General features: G+C 58.3%; 1 protein-coding gene across 1 annotated transcript in view; it reads left to right on the forward strand.

The window, feature by feature from the left end:
• HTRA3 (HtrA serine peptidase 3) overlaps positions 1-20327 on the forward strand; it is a 31889-nt gene extending 11562 nt beyond the window's left edge. Inside the window, exons 2-9 of the mRNA XM_055434786.2 lie at positions 3560-3659; positions 6405-6627; positions 8502-8696; positions 9622-9654; positions 10605-10719; positions 15604-15652; positions 17571-17666; positions 19212-20327. Of these exons, the coding sequence (XP_055290761.1) occupies positions 3560-3659; positions 6405-6627; positions 8502-8696; positions 9622-9654; positions 10605-10719; positions 15604-15652; positions 17571-17666; positions 19212-19377 (977 nt within the window). The 3' untranslated portion in view covers positions 19378-20327. The remainder of the gene's footprint in view (positions 1-3559; positions 3660-6404; positions 6628-8501; positions 8697-9621; positions 9655-10604; positions 10720-15603; positions 15653-17570; positions 17667-19211) is intronic.
• The last annotated feature ends 843 nt before the right edge of the window (positions 20328-21170 follow it).

Raw genomic sequence — 21170 nt, forward strand, 5'->3', positions numbered from 1 at the left:
CACACACACACACACCCTGCCCCGACACACACACACACACACACCCTGCCCCGACACACACACACACAAACACACACCCTGCCCCGACACACACACACACACACACACCCTGCCCCGACACACACACACACACACACACACACCCTGCCCCGACACACACACACACACACCCTGCCCCGACACACATACACACACACCCTGCCCCGACACACACACACACACACACACACACACACACACACCCTGCCTTGACCAGGCCTCCCCCTCTCCCGTCTGTTTTATCTGTGTCTGACTTGCCTGGGGAACAACCTTCAGAAAATCCACAAACCAAAACAAAGTCACCCATCACTCTATCTCTGCCCCGAACGGTCACCATGAAATCTTTTGATGTGTTTTCCTGTCAGCCTGTAACCTGTGAATGTTTTACAGGGATTTTTGTTTTCCAATCATCACATGAAATCGAGTGTCACCGATTTTAACTCATCTCTGGAGAGGCTGCATTGGAAAGAAGAGCATCTGGGGGGCAGTCCCTGTGCAGTCTGGATCTGTGGGCAGCCGGGTCAGCGCCTTTGCGGCTTGGGCAGCTTGGGGCGTGCTTGGCCAGCTGGTGGGACCTGGGCTGGGTCAGATGGCGGGGAGCAGACGTGCCTAAATCTCTGGGGTCCCTGAGATCGGGGATGGAGTCAGAGTCCCAGAGGTCGGGAATGAAGTCCCTGAGGATGCAGATGGGGTCCCTGAGGTCAGGGATGGAGTCTCTGAGGTTGGGGATAGGGTCCCTGAGGTCGGATATGGGGTCCCTGAAATGGGGGATGGGGTCCTTGAGGTTGGGGATGGGGTCCTGAGGTCGGGGACAGGGTCCCTGAGATGTGGGACGGGGTCCCTGAGGTCGGGGATGGGGTCCCTGAGGTCAGGGATGGAGTCAGAGTCCCTGAGGGTCCCTGAGGTCGGGGATGGGGTCCCTGAGGTCGGGGATGGAGTCAGAGTCCCTGAGGTTGGGGATGGGTCCCTGAGATGGGGGATGGGGTCCCTGAGGTCGGGGGCGGGTCGTTGAGGTCGGGGATGGAGTCGGGGTCCCTGAGGTCGGGGGCGGGTCCCTGAGGTCGGGGATGGAGTTGGGGTCCCTGAGGTTGGGGCGGGTCCCTGAGGTCGAGGAGGGGTCCCTGAGGTCGGGGCAGGGTCGCTTGGTGGCACAGCCTCTTCTGGCCCTATGCTCCCCGCCTCCATCTGACTTGGTCACTCTGGGCCGTTTGCAGTCGGCCGGACCCACCGGCAGCTGCCCTCACGCTGTGTCTTTGCCCCTCTGTTCCCCCCACACCATGTGCCCATCCTGGCTCTGGACTCCGCAGCGCACCCTGGGCCTTTCTCTGTCCCGTCGCTGGGCACACTGTGCTGGGACTGGCTGGCCACTGGCCCGTTCCCAGCAGCGGGTGTGCACCCAGAAGGTGCTCGGCATCCCTGAGAGCGAGCAGGGCGGACTGGGCCTTATGCCCGGAGCCCCAAGGAGGATCCGGAGAAACCTGCTGGGGGGGCTGCCTGGAGGAGGCGGGCTTGAGCTCCACCTGGAATAGGCTGGAGCATCGTGGTGGGGAGGACTCAGGAGAGGTCCGGGTGGGAGGAGGCACAGAGAGGTGGGTGACGGAGCAGGGCCTGGGGTAAGTGGCCCCACCAGGAGGGGTGATACCTGGCCCTACCTGCCCCAGTGCAGAGCAGTGGTGGGCACAAGCCTCGGCTAAAGAATATCCAGGCCTAGTGCCAAGCCCTCCCCTGCCTGGGTCGTCCGGGAACCTTGGGGACACGGGGATTGCCTGGAAGGGGAGAACCTTGTGAGACCGCAGAACTTGAAATGGCCCCTCCGCCTTGAAGGCAGACATGAATGCAGGTTCCCAGTGCCCTTGGACGGGGCCGCAGAGCTAGGCTCAGCCTCCATGGGCTAGCTGGCTGGTAACTTCTCCAGAATTTTGGGGACCACTAGCAATCCACATGGAAATAAACATGCTAGGCACCTGCGCGTGCCGGGAGCCGCAGCGCCCTGGCCTGGGGTGGGCCCTAGGTCTGTGACCACGACCAGTGAACCTGAGACACCCCCCTCCACTGGGCTCTGCCTCTGCAGGGGGTCCCTGGCGGCCCGCAGTTTGATCATCAAGGAGCTGAGAGTGGGGCACATCCCAGCTAGGCTCCGGCCTCCCTGGACAGGCGGGCTTTGATTCAGGCTGACCGCGGGAGGCTGGGCCCTGCTCGGTCAGTGACCACGGGCTGATTGACAGGCAGACATTGCAGGATCAGTGGGGTGGGCCCTCCTCGCTTCCCCTGACCACGGAGCCCAAGGCAAGCTCTCCTCTGGGCCCTGAGTCCCAGTCAGGCTTTAATGCACAGTCAGGGCCTTGAGTGGGGGGTCCGGGGGCAGGGGTCCCTAAGGACAGGGAGACCTGTGGCCCCATCCAGAGCCTGGCTCTCCTCCAATGGTGTTTCCGTTTTTCCACCTTCGGGACGGAACCGATGACCCTTGCCCTGGCTGCCCCCTGGACAGCTGGGGAGATGAGTCCGGCTGTGGGTGGGGACCTCACTTGTGCACAGAGGCTTCCGAGGCCCTGACTGTGGGCCTGCGCTCCTTCCCATCCCTTCAGACAGTCGGGAAAAACCAGATTTTCTCTATATCCTGATGCCCGGTCACTTCCCAGAGACCCTCAGCTGCAGAGCTGGGCTTTACAGGCTGTGCCCTCTTCGCTCAGCACCTTCAGGGAGCCTTCAGGTTTGCAAGTCATGGCCTGTTCCTGCAGCTCTCTGGGGCGGGCAGGGGTGGAGAGGCCCAGAGACTGTAAGCGACTTGCCTAAAGCCACACAGTTGGAGCCCAGCCCAGTGCTCCTTTTGGGCCCTGGGAACCTCTTACAAGCAGTGCTGAGCAGCACGGGCTCCAGATAACCCTGCTATCTAGTAGGGGACCTGGAAGACCCCAGCACATACTCCCACAGGGAGACCAAAGGGGGAGTGGGTCTTGTGCCACCTACACGCCTCAGGCCTGTGGTCCCGGCAGGCGGCTGCTGACAGCAGCAGAAATCTGAGCTGGTGAAGGCTCCGGGGAAGGTCGCGAGCTGCCTGGCAAGCCGTCCTGGGGCCGGGCCAAGCTCGATACACACAGAGGGGCCCTGGCAACTCAGACGGCGGCAGCCCAACGTGGCCCAGAAGGGGGCCGCCCCACAACCGGGGAGCGCCCACCCAGGGAACTTCGGCCATGACCTTGTCCAGCCAGTGCACAGGCCCAGGGCCTGCAGGGACAGGCCAGAGCTGCAAGCTGGGTTAGGGGATAGTTTCCTCATGCCAGTACACTGCTGTCTAGGAGAGAAAGGGCAAGGGCCCTTGGCAGCTGGCCCAGAGAGATTCAGCCTGAACTCTGTGTGAGTGCTGTGTGACCCAGGATAAGTGTCTGACCTCTCTGAGCCTCCCGGCCGCCCTGGCGATGTGAGGTGGGGAAGCCCGGCATCCGCCACCCTTGGGACAAGCGAGCCGTGGTCCTGGATACCTGGGCCTCACTAATGCACCTGGTTCTTCCTGCCAGTGCAGGTCTCCACCAGCTGACCAGCCCGCGGTACAAGTTCAACTTCATCGCTGACGTGGTGGAGAAGATCGCGCCAGCTGTGGTCCATATCGAGCTCTTCCTGAGGTGTGTGGAGCCCCTCCCGGCCGTCCCCCACCATCTGCTGGGCCCAGACTAGACACAATCCTAGCACTGGGGGGAGGCGGGCAGCAGAGACCAGAGTGGCTGTGGAGTCCAGCGGACCCCGTTCAGACCTCCTGGCTGTGGTTGCACTGGGGAGGATGCCCCTCCCAGACTCTGACCTCGTGACCTAAGGAGACAGCAGCTCACACGTGACCCCACTGTGGTGGCTGCTGCAGGCTCACGGGGCTGTCTGAGCTGACGCCGCCCTGCAAACCCCCGACTCCCAGGGAATCCTGGGGTCTCCTCCCAAATCGACTTCGACACTGCAGCTCTTTCTTGACCTCAAGGCCACTGTGTGTGGAGGAGGCTGGCAGGGATCCAGATGGGACACATAGGGTCAGACACCCCCCCACTTCCATCCTGTTGGGGTCAGAGGGAGCCAGCCCCTTGCGTGCCACGCTGCCTGAGGGGACAGTCACCAAGACCTCGGCCACACCCCCAGGGCCTCATTTGACTTGACTTCACAGCGCTTTCCCCGAGCAGTGGGGGCGGCCAGCATCATCAAGCCCCCCAAGGCACAGGGGACGAGGCAGCCCGCCTCCCGCCCCACCCTGGGCAGGGGGCCGGGAGTGGGCAGAATTGCTCCCACCCTGACTCCTGGCCCCAGCATGGGACCCTGCCCCTGCCCACTGGCCGTGGAGCTTGACCCGTGGAAGCCCTTGTCTCCCGGCATCCCGCCCCCAACCTCTGGAGGCCTGGGGCGGTGCTCCGGGGCCGAGCAGGCGCCTGGCCTGAGCTCAGCCCGGCCCTCGGAACCTGCTCCGTGCCTGTCGCTGCACGGGCTGCCCTTCCTGCCCTTCCGAGCTTCTCCCACTGCCCTGGCCTGGTGCTGCTTCCCGAAGAAGACAGTCAGGCCCAGCCGCCCGCCCCTCAGCGCTGACCGACGGCATGTGCACCACACTCTGAGGCCCTGCCACGGGTCGGGAAGGCAGGCTGCCTTGTTCCCATTTTCTGAATGTGGAAACAGAGGCCCAGGAAGCTGCCCCAGGCTCAGCGCTTCCCCTGGGTCTCTGGCATCTCAGAGCCAAGGCCATCCCCCTGCAGCACGCTGACCCCTCACTGCCTTTTCCACGGGCTCCAGACCCTGAAATGTGTCTTTAAGGCAATGACTGCCCAACGTGTGAATGGCCTGTCCTTGGCCTTGCAGGTGGCTTGTGGGGGGCAGCGTCCTTCCAGACACCAGCCCTTGAACCAGCTAGCTGCTGACCACGGTGGGAGGAAGCAATGCTGGGTCCAGCCTTCCTTGGAGGCTGACGTCCCGGGATGGGGGCGGGGTGAGGCCGAGGTGGGCGCCATCCCAGACGTGGGCAGCGTAGTCCTCCAGCACAGGTGCCTCCGGCTGTGGCCTTGGAGTGCGCAGGGGGAGGCCTTGGACCACCTGAGGCTCTTCCTCAGACCCTGGGCAAGTCCTGCACCCGGCAGGCCCCGCCGGGCTCAGGTGCAGCCACTGCTCAGGGAACCACATGGAACTGGGTGGAGGCAGGAGCTGGTCTCAGGCCTGAGTGGACAGATGCTCTGGTCACCGCATGGAGGGGCTGAGTGGCCAGGCTGCCCAGGTCAAAGCCTAGCTCTGCCCTTCCCCCACCTGACCCGGGCGGCTGGTTCATGTCCCTGGGCCTGGGTCTCCACCTGTGAACTGACTGTGGGCAGGAGGCTGACCCCTCTAAGCCTGAGTCTCCTCATCCAGGAAAGGAGCTGACACCGCCTCCACTGACCCAGCGGCTGCAAGCCTTGTTTCCCCACCTGTGAACTGGGGGTCCTCCCTCTCTTGTAAGGTGGCTGTGAGCACGATGTGACTCGGCCCCTGGCTCCATGGGCACACTTGGTGACCTTGGTTGTCCCCGACCTGCTGGGGAGGTAGCATTTCTGTGCTTCCCAGAGATCTGCTCTGCTGTTCCTCCCCACCCTCCCCCATCCCCACCCCTTAACACACACACACACACACACACACACACCCTCAGTTAGACCCTTTATGGCTGGTGTCTGTCCAGCAGCCTCGGGCATGCTTGACCAGCCCTGTCCAGGCCCTGCACTGCGGCCCCAGAGACAAGCCTCCCCGGGGAAGGCCCTGAGCCTTCTGGGGCTTCAGGGCAGGTAGCCAAGGCACCAGAGGGAGGTGGGAGCATGGAGCCCTCAGTGCTCATGATCCTCTCTCTGTGCAGCTGGAGATCTGGGATGCTGACGTTCCCTGGGGACCTGCTGAGTCCCGTAGAACTGTGTGCACATCCTCTTGTCTTCCTTATGGCTTGTTGACCGACTGCCTGCAGACAGGCACCCTGCTCAGTATAGCAAGTGGTATCGGCCCATTTCCCAGATGGGGAGACTGAGGCTCAGAGGGGTCAGCCTCCTGGCTGCCCACAGTAGGCAGATGGAAGTGGGGACCGGACTCAAGGTTACAGTCCTGGTCTGTCTGGCTCCAGAGCAGGAAATGCCTGCTGCGTCGTCCTGGCACTGACAGTCACAGGCTTCGCATCTCGTCCTTGTAAATGGCAAGTAACAGGCCATCATCCCCTTCTCTGTGGCTGTGAAATGGATCCAGACTTAACGACTGGCCAAGGCCACAGCCAGGAGGTGGCAGAGCCAGGATTCAATCCTAAGGCCTGGTGGATGCTCGTCTGCCCCAGACCCTGGCTGTGGCCGCCCCCGCCCGCAGTCCTGACCCAGCCCACCCGCCTGCCTCCCCCACAGACACCCTCTGTTTGGCCGCAACGTGCCCCTGTCCAGCGGCTCAGGCTTCATCATGTCGGAGGCGGGCTTGATCGTCACCAATGCTCACGTGGTGTCCAGCACCAACACCGTCTCAGGCCGGCAGCAGCTCAAGGTGCAGCTGCAGAACGGTGACAGCTACGAGGCCACCATCAAGGACATCGACAAGAAGTCGGACATTGCCACCATCAAGATCCACCCCAAGGTGGGTTGGTGGGGGAGCCCTTCTTGGGCCCTGGAGCTCAGAGGCCTCGCAGCCCCACTTTCCCATCAGACACTCAGAGGAACCGAGGCCCCTGGGGACTGCCAGTGTGTCCTAGTCCTGGGTCTAGTCAGACTAGAACCCCGATATCTGGACACCACCGTGCAGGGCCCTAAGTGGCCACTTAGGGTCCAGCAGGCTGCCGTCCAGGAAACGTGCTGCTCCCACATGGAGGGTGGAGGGTCTCCAAGGCCAGGGACACTTCCATTGTCCCTCTTGGGCCTATTCCTGGAGATGCCACTGTCCCCCTGGGGTCACAGAAGGGGTGGCTCCCTCCTGCATGTTTCTTGCTGTCCAGCGCCATGGTCTCAGCTCCGTGGGGCACTGTGGGCTCACCTGGGGTGACCTGTGCCCTGCCCACACCATGCAGTCCATGGGGGCACGGGGGGAGCGGGCCCGGGTGGGCAGGTGAGTCCAGCTTGGTTGAGCTTGCACCCAGCTTCTGCTCTTTCTGAATAGAAGTTGCCAGGACGAGATGATCAATGTCTTGCGAGGAGGCCTCCTCTCGCCTGGTCACGCGAGAGGGAATTCAGTGACTCCACGGAATTATTATCCTAAGGGAGACCCTTGCCCCTTTCGGAGCCCTGTCACAGCCGTTCTTGAGCCCGGGGCACCGTCTTTATGTTGGAGACGGGGAAACTGGGGATGGCGGGAGGGCCGCATCAGGGTCAGAGCTTAGCAGACTTTTTCCGTGAAGCACTGGGCAGTGAACGAGGTAGGCTTCGCAGACCCTGTGGTCTCTGTTGCAACCTCTCCACTCTGAACCGTCCTGGGAAGGCAGCCACAGGCCAGACAGATGGCTGGGCTGCAGTCCAGGGAAAGATGTGTTTACAGAAGAGGCTGCTGGATCTGGCTGGATTTGGCCAAGGGCCACAGTATGCGTCCCCTGCCCGAGGACCCCTGTGGGGAGAGGCAGAGCCATTCAGAGCCCTGGGTGGTCGGTCGCTGGGTCCCTCCTCTTCCAGGCACTGGAATCTCCCCCTGGGGAGTGGAGGGGTGCATCCTAGCAGCCAGCAAAGATGCTGGCAGGGTCAGTAAGACCAGGTGCCCTGGTGCCCAGATGCTCCCAGTGCCTGCAGGGGTTCTCCTGACCGCAGGTCTGACTTCCAGCCCCCAGCCCTCCATTGAACTGGGCTTTGGGGAAAGCTGCTGACCCACCTTGTCCCCTCTGTGTCCTCGTCCCAGATGCCGCTCCCTGGGTCCTCACCTGGGACCCTGTGTGCCTCTTGCCGAGGCTTCACCGCCCAGCAGCACAGAATGTGGCACGTTGAGTCTCTGCGCCTCCCACGTGGGCACAGCTGTTCAATGCCTCCTTAACCCTCACTGCTGTGTACAGCATTTTTGCTGCTTTATCAAGAGCTGCTGTGAAAAATAGAAAACTTCTTACTTGACTTTGAGGCAGACAGTACACAGGGGACGCTCCTGACATGGGAGGAGAGGCCGGATGGATGGAGCCCACGGTCCTGAGAGTCTGCGGCTCAGAGTTCTGGCCTCTGATCTCCGGAGTCAGCAGAGGCCCCTGCGATCTGGGCACAGCTGTGCCTTCGGGCTGTGCCCAGCCGGACCTCTCTGTGTCCTCCCTGCCATGGACCCTGTGGCCTGCCTTGGGGAGACCTGTGGTCGCTGGTAGGCTGAGCCCCTGCTCGGTGAATGCCAGCCCTGGGTCTGGTGGCCCCCAAGGGTCAGCCAGCCTTGCGTTGGCCTGCACCCTGATGACTCTGTCCAGCTGCTCCTGGCCATAATTTGGCTCTGGTCCCACCAAAGGCCCACGACTGAGCTTCCCTTCCTGTGTCCTCCCTGCCTCCCCCCACCCCCAGAAAAAGCTCCCGGCGCTGCTGCTGGGCCACTCGGCAGACCTGCGGCCTGGTGAGTTCGTGGTGGCCATCGGCAGCCCCTTCGCCCTGCAGAACACAGTGACCACCGGCATCGTCAGCACAGCCCAGCGGGACGGCCGGGAGCTGGGCCTCCGGGACTCCGACATGGACTACATCCAGACGGACGCCATCATCAACGTGAGTCCGCACAGCGGTCTCAAGGCCTGTCCCCAGAGCCCTGTGCCCAGAGCCCCGCGCCCAGAGCCCTGCCCACACCCAGAGCCCCTCCATGTCTCCAACATGTCCCCTGGCCGGAAAGTACTTTCTTTACATTAAGTGCAGCTCTGACTCCAGGGACTTCTGCCCGTGGGCACCAGGCTGGCCCTCACAGTCTTAGAGGCCGCAACCCTGATCTGGGATAGCGCTTCAGAGTCATAGAGATGCAACCAAGACCTCAGAAATATCTTTGCCTAATCACACACCCCGTCAACATCATCACCATTATTATTGCCGCTGCTATTATTATTCTATTGGATGCCAGCTCTTGCATTCACAAAGCCCTTTGCCCAGACACCCAGCACTGGCCACCTCTCTGCTTTACCATGGTTAGACCCTCTTCTGGGAAGTGCTGGTCTTTTAAAGATTTCTCGATGCCAGTGGGATGAGAAATGGTGCCCTGTCCTGCATCCGCCGGTGAGGGTGGGGACATGGATGAGAGGCTGGAGGGAACCCATGAGGTCTGGGCGGACAGCACCGGCCAGCTCAGACCCCGATGATCAGAGATGGCTGTGCACTTGGCTGCTCTGGGCCTCTGCCTTCTTGTCTGTGGAATGGGCGCTGAGGCCTTTCAAGCCTGTTGTGCTCAGCTGCTTCAGTCGTGTCTGACTTTGCGATCCAATGGACTGTAGCCTGCCAGGCTCCTCTATCCGTGGAATTTTCCAGGCAAGAATAATGGAGTGGGTTGCCATTTTCTTCTCCATTAAACCTTGTTGGTGGGGGGAGGGAATTCAATTATATGTTTCTGGGCCAGTTTCTGGATGGTAGTTTCTAAAGAAAAAGCTTCAGAAACCCTCCAGGAGGGGAGGCTCAGGGCCCGGCTAACGTGGCATTTCCTCCCCTGCAGTACGGGAACTCCGGGGGACCGCTGGTGAACCTGGTGAGTGTCCCCTGGAGCAGGAACCTCAAGTTTTCTGGGGCCCTGTTCACACTGGGGTGGGCGGCACAGCCTCAAGGGGGACTTGGGACCCAGAACATGGCCCTCGTGCCTTCACACCCAACAGTCTGGGGGCCCCAGAGGAGGATCCAACCCCAAGTATGTGCTGCCCCCAGGGGAGCTGGTGCTGTCGGAGGAGTGAGGGAGGTCTCAGAGCAGCAGGACCTGGTGCCTGTGGTGGGCCTGGGGCAGGGGACGCGGGTCAGGGGCCGGTCCTCTCATCGTTGTGTTAACTGGAGAGGAGCTGGGCTCACCACGCAGCCCGGCCCCCAGGCTCCCTAGGGCTGGTGTCTGGGCCGTGTAAGGATAGATGCTGGCGGGGTCCCGCAGGAGCGCTGGGGCAGGGGTGTCTGCCTGGCACCCTGGGAGGAGCTGCGTCCAGGAGTGGGGTCTCAGGTGGAAGATCAGGCCAAGCTGCACCCGCCTCCTGGGGTGGGGGGCAGGACAGGGAAGGAACCCAGCTCGAAAGGGACAGACAGTGGAGGATGCTGGGGGCTGCCCTGGCCCCAGGTCCCCCCACCCTGCTTCTCAAAAGACGGGCTAGAGAGTCCCCCAATCCTCACCACATCTCTCTGGGCTCCAGCCCCTCAGAAGGCTGGCTGGGGGCATCCTCGGCCAGTAGACACAGCTTCTTGGGGGCAGACTGCAGTTTCCCAGGTCAACACTCTGCAGTGATGGAGCTGGGGGTTGGGTGTGGAGGCAAACGGCGGGAGAGGTGGGGGCCCCGACTCAGACCTGGACCCCAGAGCACCTCTACGGAGCTTCTCAGGGAGGGCACTGCTGGCCAGGGCCCCCCATCTGGGAGCTGAGTCGCACAGACACGCTGCTCTGCCACTGAGGGCAGCGGCCGCTTGGGCTCTCGGAGTGACCGCCCGCTCTGATCTCCCACCCAGGACGGTGAGGTCATTGGCATCAACACGCTCAAGGTCGCGGCCGGCATCTCCTTTGCCATCCCCTCGGACCGCATCACACGCTTCCTCTCAGAGTTCCAGGACAAGACTGGCAAAGGTACGGAGCCCATACGTGGGGTCAGGCACGCTGTCCCAGGGCTGAGCTCACAGCCTCCAGCAGGGCCAGGCGACCCTGCAGTGCTCTGTGATGGCACCCACTCCCCAGCCCGCCCTGATGTCTCGAGACCCCCACCCGGGATACCTCAGCCTCTCTCCCATCCTGTCCTCACCTCATGACGATGATCACCCCCACCCTCTAGACGGTCCCCTCTGGCTGGGGATCATCCATCTCATCTCCCACCTCCTAAGGTGGTGGCCCCTAGGTTTCACTTGTCTGAACTGCTCCATAGTTGTCAGACCCAGATAGAACTTCCTTCTATCCCATTAACCCATCTGCCTTCCCACCCACCAACCCATCCACCCATGCACCAACCCACCCATCCACCCATCCTTCCACCCACCTTCCCACCCATGCACCAACCCACCCATCCATCCACTCATCCCTTCATCCACCTGTCCTTCCTATCTACCTTCTTTTTCTTGCTTTCTTTCCTTCCATCCTTCCTTCTGTTCATCCATCCACCCCTCCTGCATCTTTTTATCTATCAAGTTGTTGAGATGATGGTTTTCCTTCTTCGTCTTTTGATATGGTAAATTTATTTGGTTGGTTTTATAATATTAAACTATCCTTGCATTCCTGGAATAAACCTCACTTAGTCGTGATGTGTTATCCTTTCTAACATATTACTAGGTTTGATTTGCTGAAAGCATTTCAAGACTTTTCACATCTACCTTCATGAGGAATGTGGGTCTAGTTCTCGTTCTGGTTTTGGTGTTGGGATAATGAGTTGAGAAGTGGCTTAGGAAAAACATTCCCCCTGTCCGTCTCTTCTGCTCTCCATTTTCGACTGCAATGCTATTTTACTTCTGACACAATTACTTCTGGTCAGCAATAAGTGGGGTTTTCCCCCGCCAAGCTGGGTGTCTTACAATTTAACTCAATTCTGACACTGTCTACCTGGAGATAGCATCCAACTCCACAAGTTAAGGGCTCAGTCCTATGACTGCCCCCAGCCCTGCCTTCAGATGCCAATTGCACGCTGTGACTATAAGTCAGAATTGCCCATGACCCCTTTCTTGGGTTGGATCGTTTGCCAGAGCAGGAAAGCTGTTTGCTCAACAGATACTAGTTTATTGTAACGGATATGTCTCAGGAACAGCCTGATGAAAGAGATGCATAGGGCAAGGTGTAGGCGAAGGATGCGGAGCCCGTGGTCTCTGGGAGCACCTCCACACGACGCCAACCCAGAAGCTCTTCAAACCCATCTTCTTGGGTTTTTATGGTGGCCGCATGTTAACTAAGCTACTGTGTGTGTTAGCCGCTCAGTCGTGTTCGACTCTATGTGGCCCCATGGACTGTAGCCTACCTACTGTAGACCGTAGCTTCTCTGTCCATGGGGTTCTCCAGACAAGAATACCAGGGTGGATTGCCATGCCCTCCTCCAGGGGATCTCCCTGACCCAGGGATTGCAGCTGGGTCTCCTGCATTGCAGCCGGACTCTACCATCTGAGCCACTGGGAAGCCTCTGAATAAGTTATTAGCCATTGGCAATTGATTCAACCTCTAGTTCTTCTCCTCTCCCTGAAGCAAGGCAGAGGCTGAGGAGAAACGTTCCAATCCTCCAATTACGTGATCAGTTCCCCTTGCAACCAACTGACACCCTTAGGGACTTTCCAAAGGTTACCTCATTAACATAAAGTCAAATGTGATTGAAAGGGACTTGTGAATAATGAAAAGCCAAGTGAGAGTCAGACCATAAGGAAGACGGAGTGCCAAAGAACTGATGCTTTCAAACTGTGGTGCTGGAGAAGACCCTTGAGAGTCCCGTGGACAGCAAAGAGATCAAACCAGGCAGTCCTAAAGGAGATCAACAATGGAATATTCATTGGAAGGACTGATGCTGAAGCTCCAGTATTTTGGCCACCTGATGCAAAGAGCTGTCACGTTGGAAAAGACCCTGATGTTAGGAAAGATTGAGGACGGGAGGAGAAGGGGAGGACAGAGGATGAGAGGATTGGATGGCATCACTGACTCAATGAACATGAGTTTGAGCAAAGTCCAGGAGTTGGTGAAGGACAGGGAGGCCTGGCGTGCTGCAGTCCATGGGGTTGCAAAGAGTCAGACACGACTTAGTGACTAAACGACAATAACAATTTCACCTTTAGAGGTCTGGAACTATTTCAGGAGCTGTGAGAAAAAAATGTTCCTTAGAGATCTGATCACTTTCAGTTCAGTTCAGTCGCTCAGTCGTGTCCGACTCTTTGCGATCCCATGAATCACAGCACGCCAGGCCTCCCTGTCCATCACCAACTCCTGGAGTTCACTCAAACTCATGTCCATCGAGTCGGTGATGCCATCCAGCCATCTCATCCTATGTCATCCCCTTCTCCTCCTGCCCCCAATCCCTCCCAGCATCAGAGTCTTTTCCAGTGAGTCAACTCGTCGCATGAGGTGGCCAAAGTATTGGAGTTTCAGCTTTAGCATCAGTCCTTCCAATGAACACCCAGGAACAATCTCCTTTAGAATGGACTGATTGGATCTCCTTGCAGTCCAAGGGACTCTCAAGAGTCTTCTCCAGCACCACAGTTCAAAAGCATCGATTCTTCGGCGATCAGCTTTCTTCACAGTCCAACTCTCACATCCATACATGACCACGGGAAAAACCATAGCCTTGACTAGATGGACCTTTGTTGGCAAAGTAATGTCTCTGCTTTTTAATATGCTGTCTAGGTTGGTCATAACTTTCCTTCCAAGGAGCAAGCGTCTTTTAATTTCATGGCTGCAATCAGCATCTGCAGTGATTTTGGAGCCCAAAAAATAAAGTCTGACACTGTTTCCACTGTTTCCCCATCTATTTCCCATGAAGTGATGGGACCAGATGCCATGATCTTTGTTTTCTGAATGTTGAGCTTCAAGCCAACTTTTTCACTCTCTTCTTTCACTTTCAGCAAGAGGCTTTTGAGTTCCTCTTCACTTTCTGCCATAAGGGTAGTGTCATCTGCATATCTGAGGTTATTGATATTTCTCCCAGCAATCTTGATTCCAGCTTGTGCTTCTTCCAGCCCAGCGTTCCTCATTAGGGAAGTACAAAAGTTTTAGGAGCTATGTGTTAGGAACCCTGGATGAAGACCAAAATATGCATACATTTCTTATTATTAGTCACAGTATCACAGAAATTGTAACTCATTTTCAGTTTTCTAGAACTGTTTGTATAGAACTGATATGGTATCTTCCTAAGGCGTCAGTTAGAATTCTCCTGTAGGACTGTCTGGACTTGAAGTTACTTTGTGGCAAGATTTTTAACTACTTCAATTTCTTTAATAGATACGGAGCTATAAAAAGTGTTAGTCTCTCAGTGTTGTCTGACTCTTTGCAATCCCGTGGACTGTAGCCCACCAGGTTCCTCTGTCTGTGGCATTCTCCAGGCAAGAATACTGGAGTGGGTTGCCATTCCTTTCTCCAGGGGATCTTCCTGACCCAGGGATGGAATCCAGGTCTCCTGCATCACAGACAGATTCTTTACTGTCTGAGTCACTAGGGAAGCCCATATAGGGCTGTGGAGGTTATCTGTTGCTTCTTGAGTGAACTTTCGTAGTTTGAAATTTTCAAGAAACTTATTCTGTTTACCTCTGTTGTCAAGTTCACTGAGATCTAGTTGTTCATATTAGTCTCTTATCTTCTTAATACCTATAGCATCTGTAGTGATGTCACGTCTCCCATTCCTGATATTGATCATTGCGTCTTTTTTCCCCCTAATTAGTCTGGCTGAAAACTTATCAATTTTATTCATTACAAAAAATCAACTTTTGGTTTTCATTTATTTTCTCCACTTTTTCCATTTTCTATTTCTTTGATTTCTATTCTTCTATTCTTCTGCCTACATTAGATTTCATTTGATCTTCTTTTTCTAGTTTTAAGAAGGCTGAAGTCATTGATTTGATATCTTTCTTTTTTTCTGATATTGGTACTTCAGTGCTATTAATTTCCCTCTAAGTACTGCTTTACCTCCATCCCAAGAAGTTTGGTACGTTGTATTTTGTTTTCTTTTTTCAATTTAAAATGCTTTCTAATTCCTCTTTTGCTCTATTCCTTAAAGTTGGGTTATTTAGAAGTATATATGTTTAGTTTCTAAGTTACTGTGGATCTTGCAGATGCCCTGTAGCTTGAGTCCACTGTGGCCAGGGAGCATATTTTTATGACATTTTAAAATGTGCTGAGACGTGTTTAGTGTCTGTTGCTGTTCTTCAGTGGCTCAGTCTTGTCCGGATCTTCATGACCCCATGGACTGCAGTGCGCCAGGCTTCCCTGTCCTTCACCATGTTTGGGTTTAGACTATGTGAAGGTTGTTTTGGAATCTAAGACATCTGCTAAGTCACAGACCGGAGAAGTTGGGGGCAGGGAGCTGCCACCTTAGCCTTCTGTTTGTATTGCTCCAGCCAGGGGGCCTGCCACGTCGTTACAGCTCACTGGGTGTTATCAATTAATATCTGGTTTTTGGAGAAGGCAGGAGAAGGTGACCAGTTCAGATCGGAGCAAGGCGACTTGGGGAGCCTGCAGGATGGAGTCTGGGGCGGGGAACTCCACTGTCAACTGTGGTCGAGTGGGGGGCCCAGCAAGACAGCAAATGTCAGAGCTTATGCGGGTGAATGGTGCCTGGCAATGAGGGTGGGCCCGAAGCCCCCAGATCGGAACCAGGGCCTCTCCCAGGCCCTCAGGAGCAGCCACGTGGGGAGAGGTGCCTCTGGGCACCTGATGACACAAGATCTGGGCTGGCCCCAGGAGGGTGGCCCCTGCTGCCTTCTGCTCCCCAGCCAGGCCCCTTGGGGAGCACTGAGGCTTTCACGGCGGCCCTAACCAAGTCCCGATACGCTCTGTTTCTAGACTGGAAGAAGCGCTTCATCGGCATCCGGATGCGGACCATCACGCCAAGGTGAGTGTCCGAAGGACGCTACCGCCCGCCACCCTCACCCCCACCCTCCTCCCGGGCCCCGACGGGCCTGGCCACCAGCCGGTGCTCCCGTGGACCAGACACACCCAGGCTTCTGAGCCTTTGTCAGTCCCTCGGCCTGGAGCACCTTTCCCCCTCAGCCTGATCCAAAGGACTCCGTTCAGGTGCTCCTTCTCCAGGAAGCCTCCAAGATTACTTTTCCTGGGGCTACCATAGCAAATCACCCCCAAGTTAGTGACTTAAAACAACAGAAATTCTTCCTGTCAACAGTTCTGGAAGCCCTCAGTCCAGACTGAAGGGGTCAACAGGGCTGTGCTCCCTGGATGCTTCAGAGAAGGGTCCTTCCTTGTATGTCCCAGCTTCTGGTGGTTCTGGGTGTTTCTTGGGTTGTATTTGCATTGCTACAAGCTCTGCCTTTCTCTTGCATGGGGGGCACGAAGCCCCCAGATTACAGCCAGAATATCTCCCGGACTCTCAAGAGCAGCCACGTGGGGAGAGGTGACTCTGAGCACCTGATCACACAGAAGCTGGGTTGGTCCAAGGAGGGTGGCCCCTGCTGCCTTCTCCCTCTTCTTTCTCTGATAAAAACACCAGCCATTGGGTTTCGGGACCACCCTAAGTCAGGCTGATCTCATCTCGAGATTCTTAACCAGCCGCATCAGTCAAGTCCCTCTGTCCAAACAAGGTTACGTTCTGAGGCCTGAGCAGACTTGAATTCTGGGAAAAGGACACCATTCTCCCTCCCCGGAGGCTGCTTCAAGGGGAGGAGATGTCTCCTCTTCACTTACACGGCTGCGCTTCCCTCTCCACTTTGCACTGGGTCCCCCGGTGTCAGAGCTGCCCACCCCCAACCTTGGCCACGAGCTCTTTGTGAGCAAGGGCTGTGTCCTGCTCACCCCCAGGGCCAGGACTATAACAGAGTTGCTGCTGCTGCTAAGTCACTTCAGTCGTGTCCGACTCTGTGTGACCCCCATAGGCAGCAGCCCACCAGGCTCTGCCCTCCCCAGGATTCTCCAGGCAAGAACACTGGAGTGGGTTGCCATTTCCTTCTCCAATGCATGAAAGTGAAAAGTGAAAGTGAAGTGGCTCAGTCGTGTCCGACTCTTAGCGACCCCATGGACTGCAGCCTACCAGGCTCCTCCGTCCATGGGATTTTCCAGGCAAGAGTACTGGAGTGGGTTGCCGTTGCAGATGTCTGCAAATTCTGAGTGCATGGAATAGGGGAGGGGCTGGGGAAGAGGAGGGACAGGGAGGAAGGAAAGGAGGCAGACGGGGAGAAAACGCAAAGTCCAGGGGTTTGGAGAAGGAAGAGGTCACTGCGCTGGGGCGCTCTGGGGAGAACTCAGCTCACCTGAGTGACCCGCCCACCCACACAGTCCCTAAGATGACATTCCTTCCTGTGTCGGCAGCCGTTCCTCTGGGGAATAAATCTGAAAGCAATTTGGAATCAAGACCAGTGTGCCCCTTTACCATCTAAAGGTGCTATTTTTATCTTCCGTCCAGCCGTCTGTCCACCCGACCTTCCACCTTCTGTCTCCCCACGTTTACCCGCTGTCTGTCCATCCTCCCTCCGTCTGCCCATCTATCCATCCCTCTTTCCTTCCCTCCTTACCCCTCCTGCTGCTCATCCTCCCATCTGTCCGTCACTCTCCCCTCTCCACACTTCCTTCCATCGGTGGAAATCTCCACTGAGATTTCTCTTGAGGAGCCCAAGTTGAGTGGGGGTCACAGACAAGAACCAGTGACAACCCAGAGTGGTCAGTGGCAGGACCCGGCAGCGTGGGGGCACAGAGGAGACGCCTCGTCCTGGGCAGAGGAGGGGACGAGGGCGCAGCTTTGTACTAAGGAGTCAGCTTAGAGGCCCAGAAGAAGTGCCTTAACAGTGAAACTGTCTTTTCAGTTTGGTGGAGGAGCTAAAGGCCAGTAACCCAGACTTCCCGGCGGTCAGCAGTGGGATTTATGTGCAAGAGGTTGTTCCGAACTCACCTTCTCAGAGGTAGGCTCCACCGGAGGAAGCAAGGAGGCTGGGCCGGCAGGCTTGGGGCCTGAGCTCGACTTCACTGACCTTGCATGATCTTGAGCTTCCTGGCAATGTGGTATAATGTGAAAGTGGCAGGCAGGATCCTGGCCAGTCCTCTAAGCTGGGCTCAGGCTGAAGGGTGAAGGCCGTCCCCTCCTTAGCCCAGAATGTCCTTCCCTTTGGGTCTGGAGAGACAGTGTAGTGGAGGTCCCCACCCCCCAAGCTGAGAACTCCATGCCATCCGGACTCTCACCAGCCTTGTGGGTCAGCCTGGGTCTTTCCTGGCCAGTTTCCTCATTTGCAAAATGGGTATGAATCTGCCCCCTCTTCCTCCCCCACGACACTGTTAAGATCAATTAGGGAACAAAGCCTTGCCTTCTCGGAAACCCGAGTATGAGAGAAAGGAGGAATGTTGCAGCCTGGTGGACTGAAGCAGGCTGTGGGGGTGATGGCGTGCATGGCCCTGTGCCCTGGACCGGCTCTGAACAAGCGCCCGCCACTCCTCCTCCCTGGCGTCCATCTGTGCAGTGGGTGGGCTCCTTTGGATCCTGCTTCTAAACCGTAGCTTCAGGGGCAAGAAGTGACCCATGTAGGGTCTGGGGCCCCTCTGTGGGGGTGAGTGGAGCCAGGCAGGAGGTCCCCCAGCCCCATCAACCCAACAGGACCCATTTTCTCTGTTTTGTGTGCTGGGCTGGAAGACGCAGATCCCTGGAGTCTTCCTGCCCTGAACACGGCATGTGTGCTCAGCCCGCAGCCACCCTGCAGTAAAAATTGTCGAGATACAGATCTGTGATGCCAAAGAATAATCACCCCCAACTCAGGCTCTCTAGTCGGGGGTGCTGGGGCAGCAGGCAGGCATCAGGGAGAGTGGCCACATGCAGGGTGCCCCGGACAGGGGAGCTTGGTGGCGACCCCTCAGGAGCTCCTCACTGCAGCCCGTGAGGTATGGGCGGCTGCTCTCGTCCCATTGCTCAGATGGGAAGACTGAGCCTTGACACCGTCAGTACTCCGAGGTCACGCAGCTAGCCCGTGTGGATCTGGGTCCTGTCACCTGCGAACCTGACCTCGGTGCCACCCTGCCTGCCCTCTGGATGGAGGAGAAGGTCACGGCAAGCCAGGTGCAGAAGGGGGCTGGCCTCACTCGCTCCAGCCCTGACGGGAAAGTCTTAGTAACTGCAGCAGCAGTGGAATCAGTACCCTGGACCTCGCTGTAATTTGCCAGGAGTGTCCCCACCTAGGACTGCAGTGGCGGGAACCGAGGCTCACGGGGCCGAGTCCCTGGCCCAGGTGGGGAGGCCACAGCCAGAACGTGACTCCAGTCCCTCTGCTGTACAGAAAAGTCGACTGACAAAGCGCTAGCCGGTGGTTAGACAGTGGTCTCCGCGCCCGGGGTGAGAGCCTGGCAGTCGGGACTGTGTTCTCACCTGTTGAAATGACTTTCCTTAAACCTGCAGCTGTTAGAGGCGCCCAGCCCTGGCCTCTGGGGGGTGAGCTGTGACCGCCTCTCTCTCCTGTTGGCAGGGGGGGCATCCAAGATGGAGACATCATCGTCAAGGTCAACGGGCGGCCCCTGGCTGACTCGAGCGAGCTGCAGGAGGCGGTGCTGACCGAGTCCCCCCTGCTGCTGGAGGTGCGGCGCGGCAACGACGACCTGCTCTTCAGCATCGCGCCCGAGGTGGTCCTGTGAGGGCGGGGCCGTCTCCCCCTACCCCGCCCGGCCCCGAGGACCGGGGCTGCTGGCTGGCTCCCTCCAGAGCCGCTGCCTCCACGGGATCAGGACAAGGGACCCGGGTTGGTCCTCAGCACAGCCAGCGGACTCTTCCCGGCATCCAGGACCGGAGCCACAGGCTGGCTGGGCTTGGCCGGGGGCCTGCATCTCAGCCGCATCACGGTGCCCCCAACCCCCACCACCAAGTGCTCCAGGGGCCCCTCCACATTCCCGGATCTAGAAGACTCTCCTCTTCCCCCCAAAGCCCCTCCTGTTTCCCGCCTTCCTGCCTTTGCACCCGTCCATGGGATACCTCTCTGTAAACGCCTGCGTTCCTTCCCCACCCTCACCCCCCCAGCTCTCACTGATCAGGTCTCGGGCCCCCAGCCTCTTCCTCTCCCCGGGGTGCCCCTCTGCCCCACTCCCAGCACAGCGCCCATCACCTTAAATGACCAGGGCTGTCTGCCTGGCTCACCTGCTCCCACCGAGGAGTCCGGTGTGGCGGGTCTGGCTGGCAGCTGGCACTGTGAAGCGTCCCCTGATGACCTAGCCGAGCCCTAGGGCTTGGCGACCAGCCCTGGCCTCCCAGGTGGGAGAGAAGCAAGCAGAGAGGGAGCAGAGAGTGTCTCTCACCCCCACCCCGGGAGGCTGGGCTGTCCTCCCGGAGAGGACCCTGGGGTGGGGTGGGTGGGGGGTGCGGAGGAAGCTGGGACCTGCGGGCAAGGGGAGGCGAGGACTGAGCCGCTGGCCTCCCCAGCCGTTCTGAGGGCAGCGGGAGCTTGTGGTGTCCCCAGGAGCTCAGGTGGTCCCCTCTCGGCAGGGAGCCTGTTTCCAGGTGACTCCGTGAGCTCCCCAGTGCAGTCTAGTCCCTGAGTTGCTTGTACTGTATGTTTCTCTACTGTATGGAAATTAAAGTTTACAAGCACGTGGTTCTGGGCCAGCAAGGGTGCGCCTGGGGCCCCTTGCCCGCTGATGCAGTTTCTCCTGACCCAGAGCTGACCCACCCATCAGTCAGCACAGAGACAGTGGGGGGTGAACCGCCTGGAGCAGTGCTTGAGCGTTGTCATGCCCCAGCCGCCCTGCCCTCAGCCCCAGGCTCCCCACTTTGACTCCTGGTCCCTGGGCCCCAGCAAGATGCCTCGCCTCCACATTTCAGGAGCCTCTCCCCCAACACAGTAGGGTCCTGAGACCACCCACCTCCTGGCCACGTGGAGAGGTGTCTGGTTGGCAACGGCGAGCCCACCAAGTGCGCAGTGCGTGCCTGGTCAGGCCGTGGGGTGAAGTCTCCCTTTATCATCCTCAGTGCAGACCACCCGGCAAGGGGGCTCGAGGCAGAACCGGGGAGGGCGGGGCAAAGCCAGCTGCCCAGGACCCCGGCGGGGGCTGCCGGCAGGGACAGAGAGCTGTGAAGTCGCCCAGAGCCTGCCCCCAGGGTCGCATCAGTGGGAGCGGGATCCGGGCTGAGAAGCACTGATCTGGGCTGAGAAGGAGAGCCCAGCCCGGAGTTCTGGACCACCGTCCTGGAAAGATGGAGACCCCTTTGGTCCAAACCTCTCAGAGCGGCAGGGCCTGCCCCCAGCTGGCCTCTGTGTGACCATAGCCAGCTTGTCCCTCGGGGTGGGGGTGGGGGAAATTACAGACTTCACGCTTTCCCAACTCTGAGAGTCTGAGATTCGACAGGTCCAGACTTAAATGACCCACCAAGGGGGCTAATTTTAGAAGCTAGCCTCGGATGGCCACAGCGGTGGCTGGAATCCCGCTCAGTACCTAGA

Source organism: Moschus berezovskii, chromosome 5 (assembly GCF_049115385.1).
Source record: "Moschus berezovskii isolate FMDL1 chromosome 5, NW_MosBer_1.0, whole genome shotgun sequence".
Classification (NCBI taxonomy): domain Eukaryota; kingdom Metazoa; phylum Chordata; class Mammalia; order Artiodactyla; family Moschidae; genus Moschus; species Moschus berezovskii.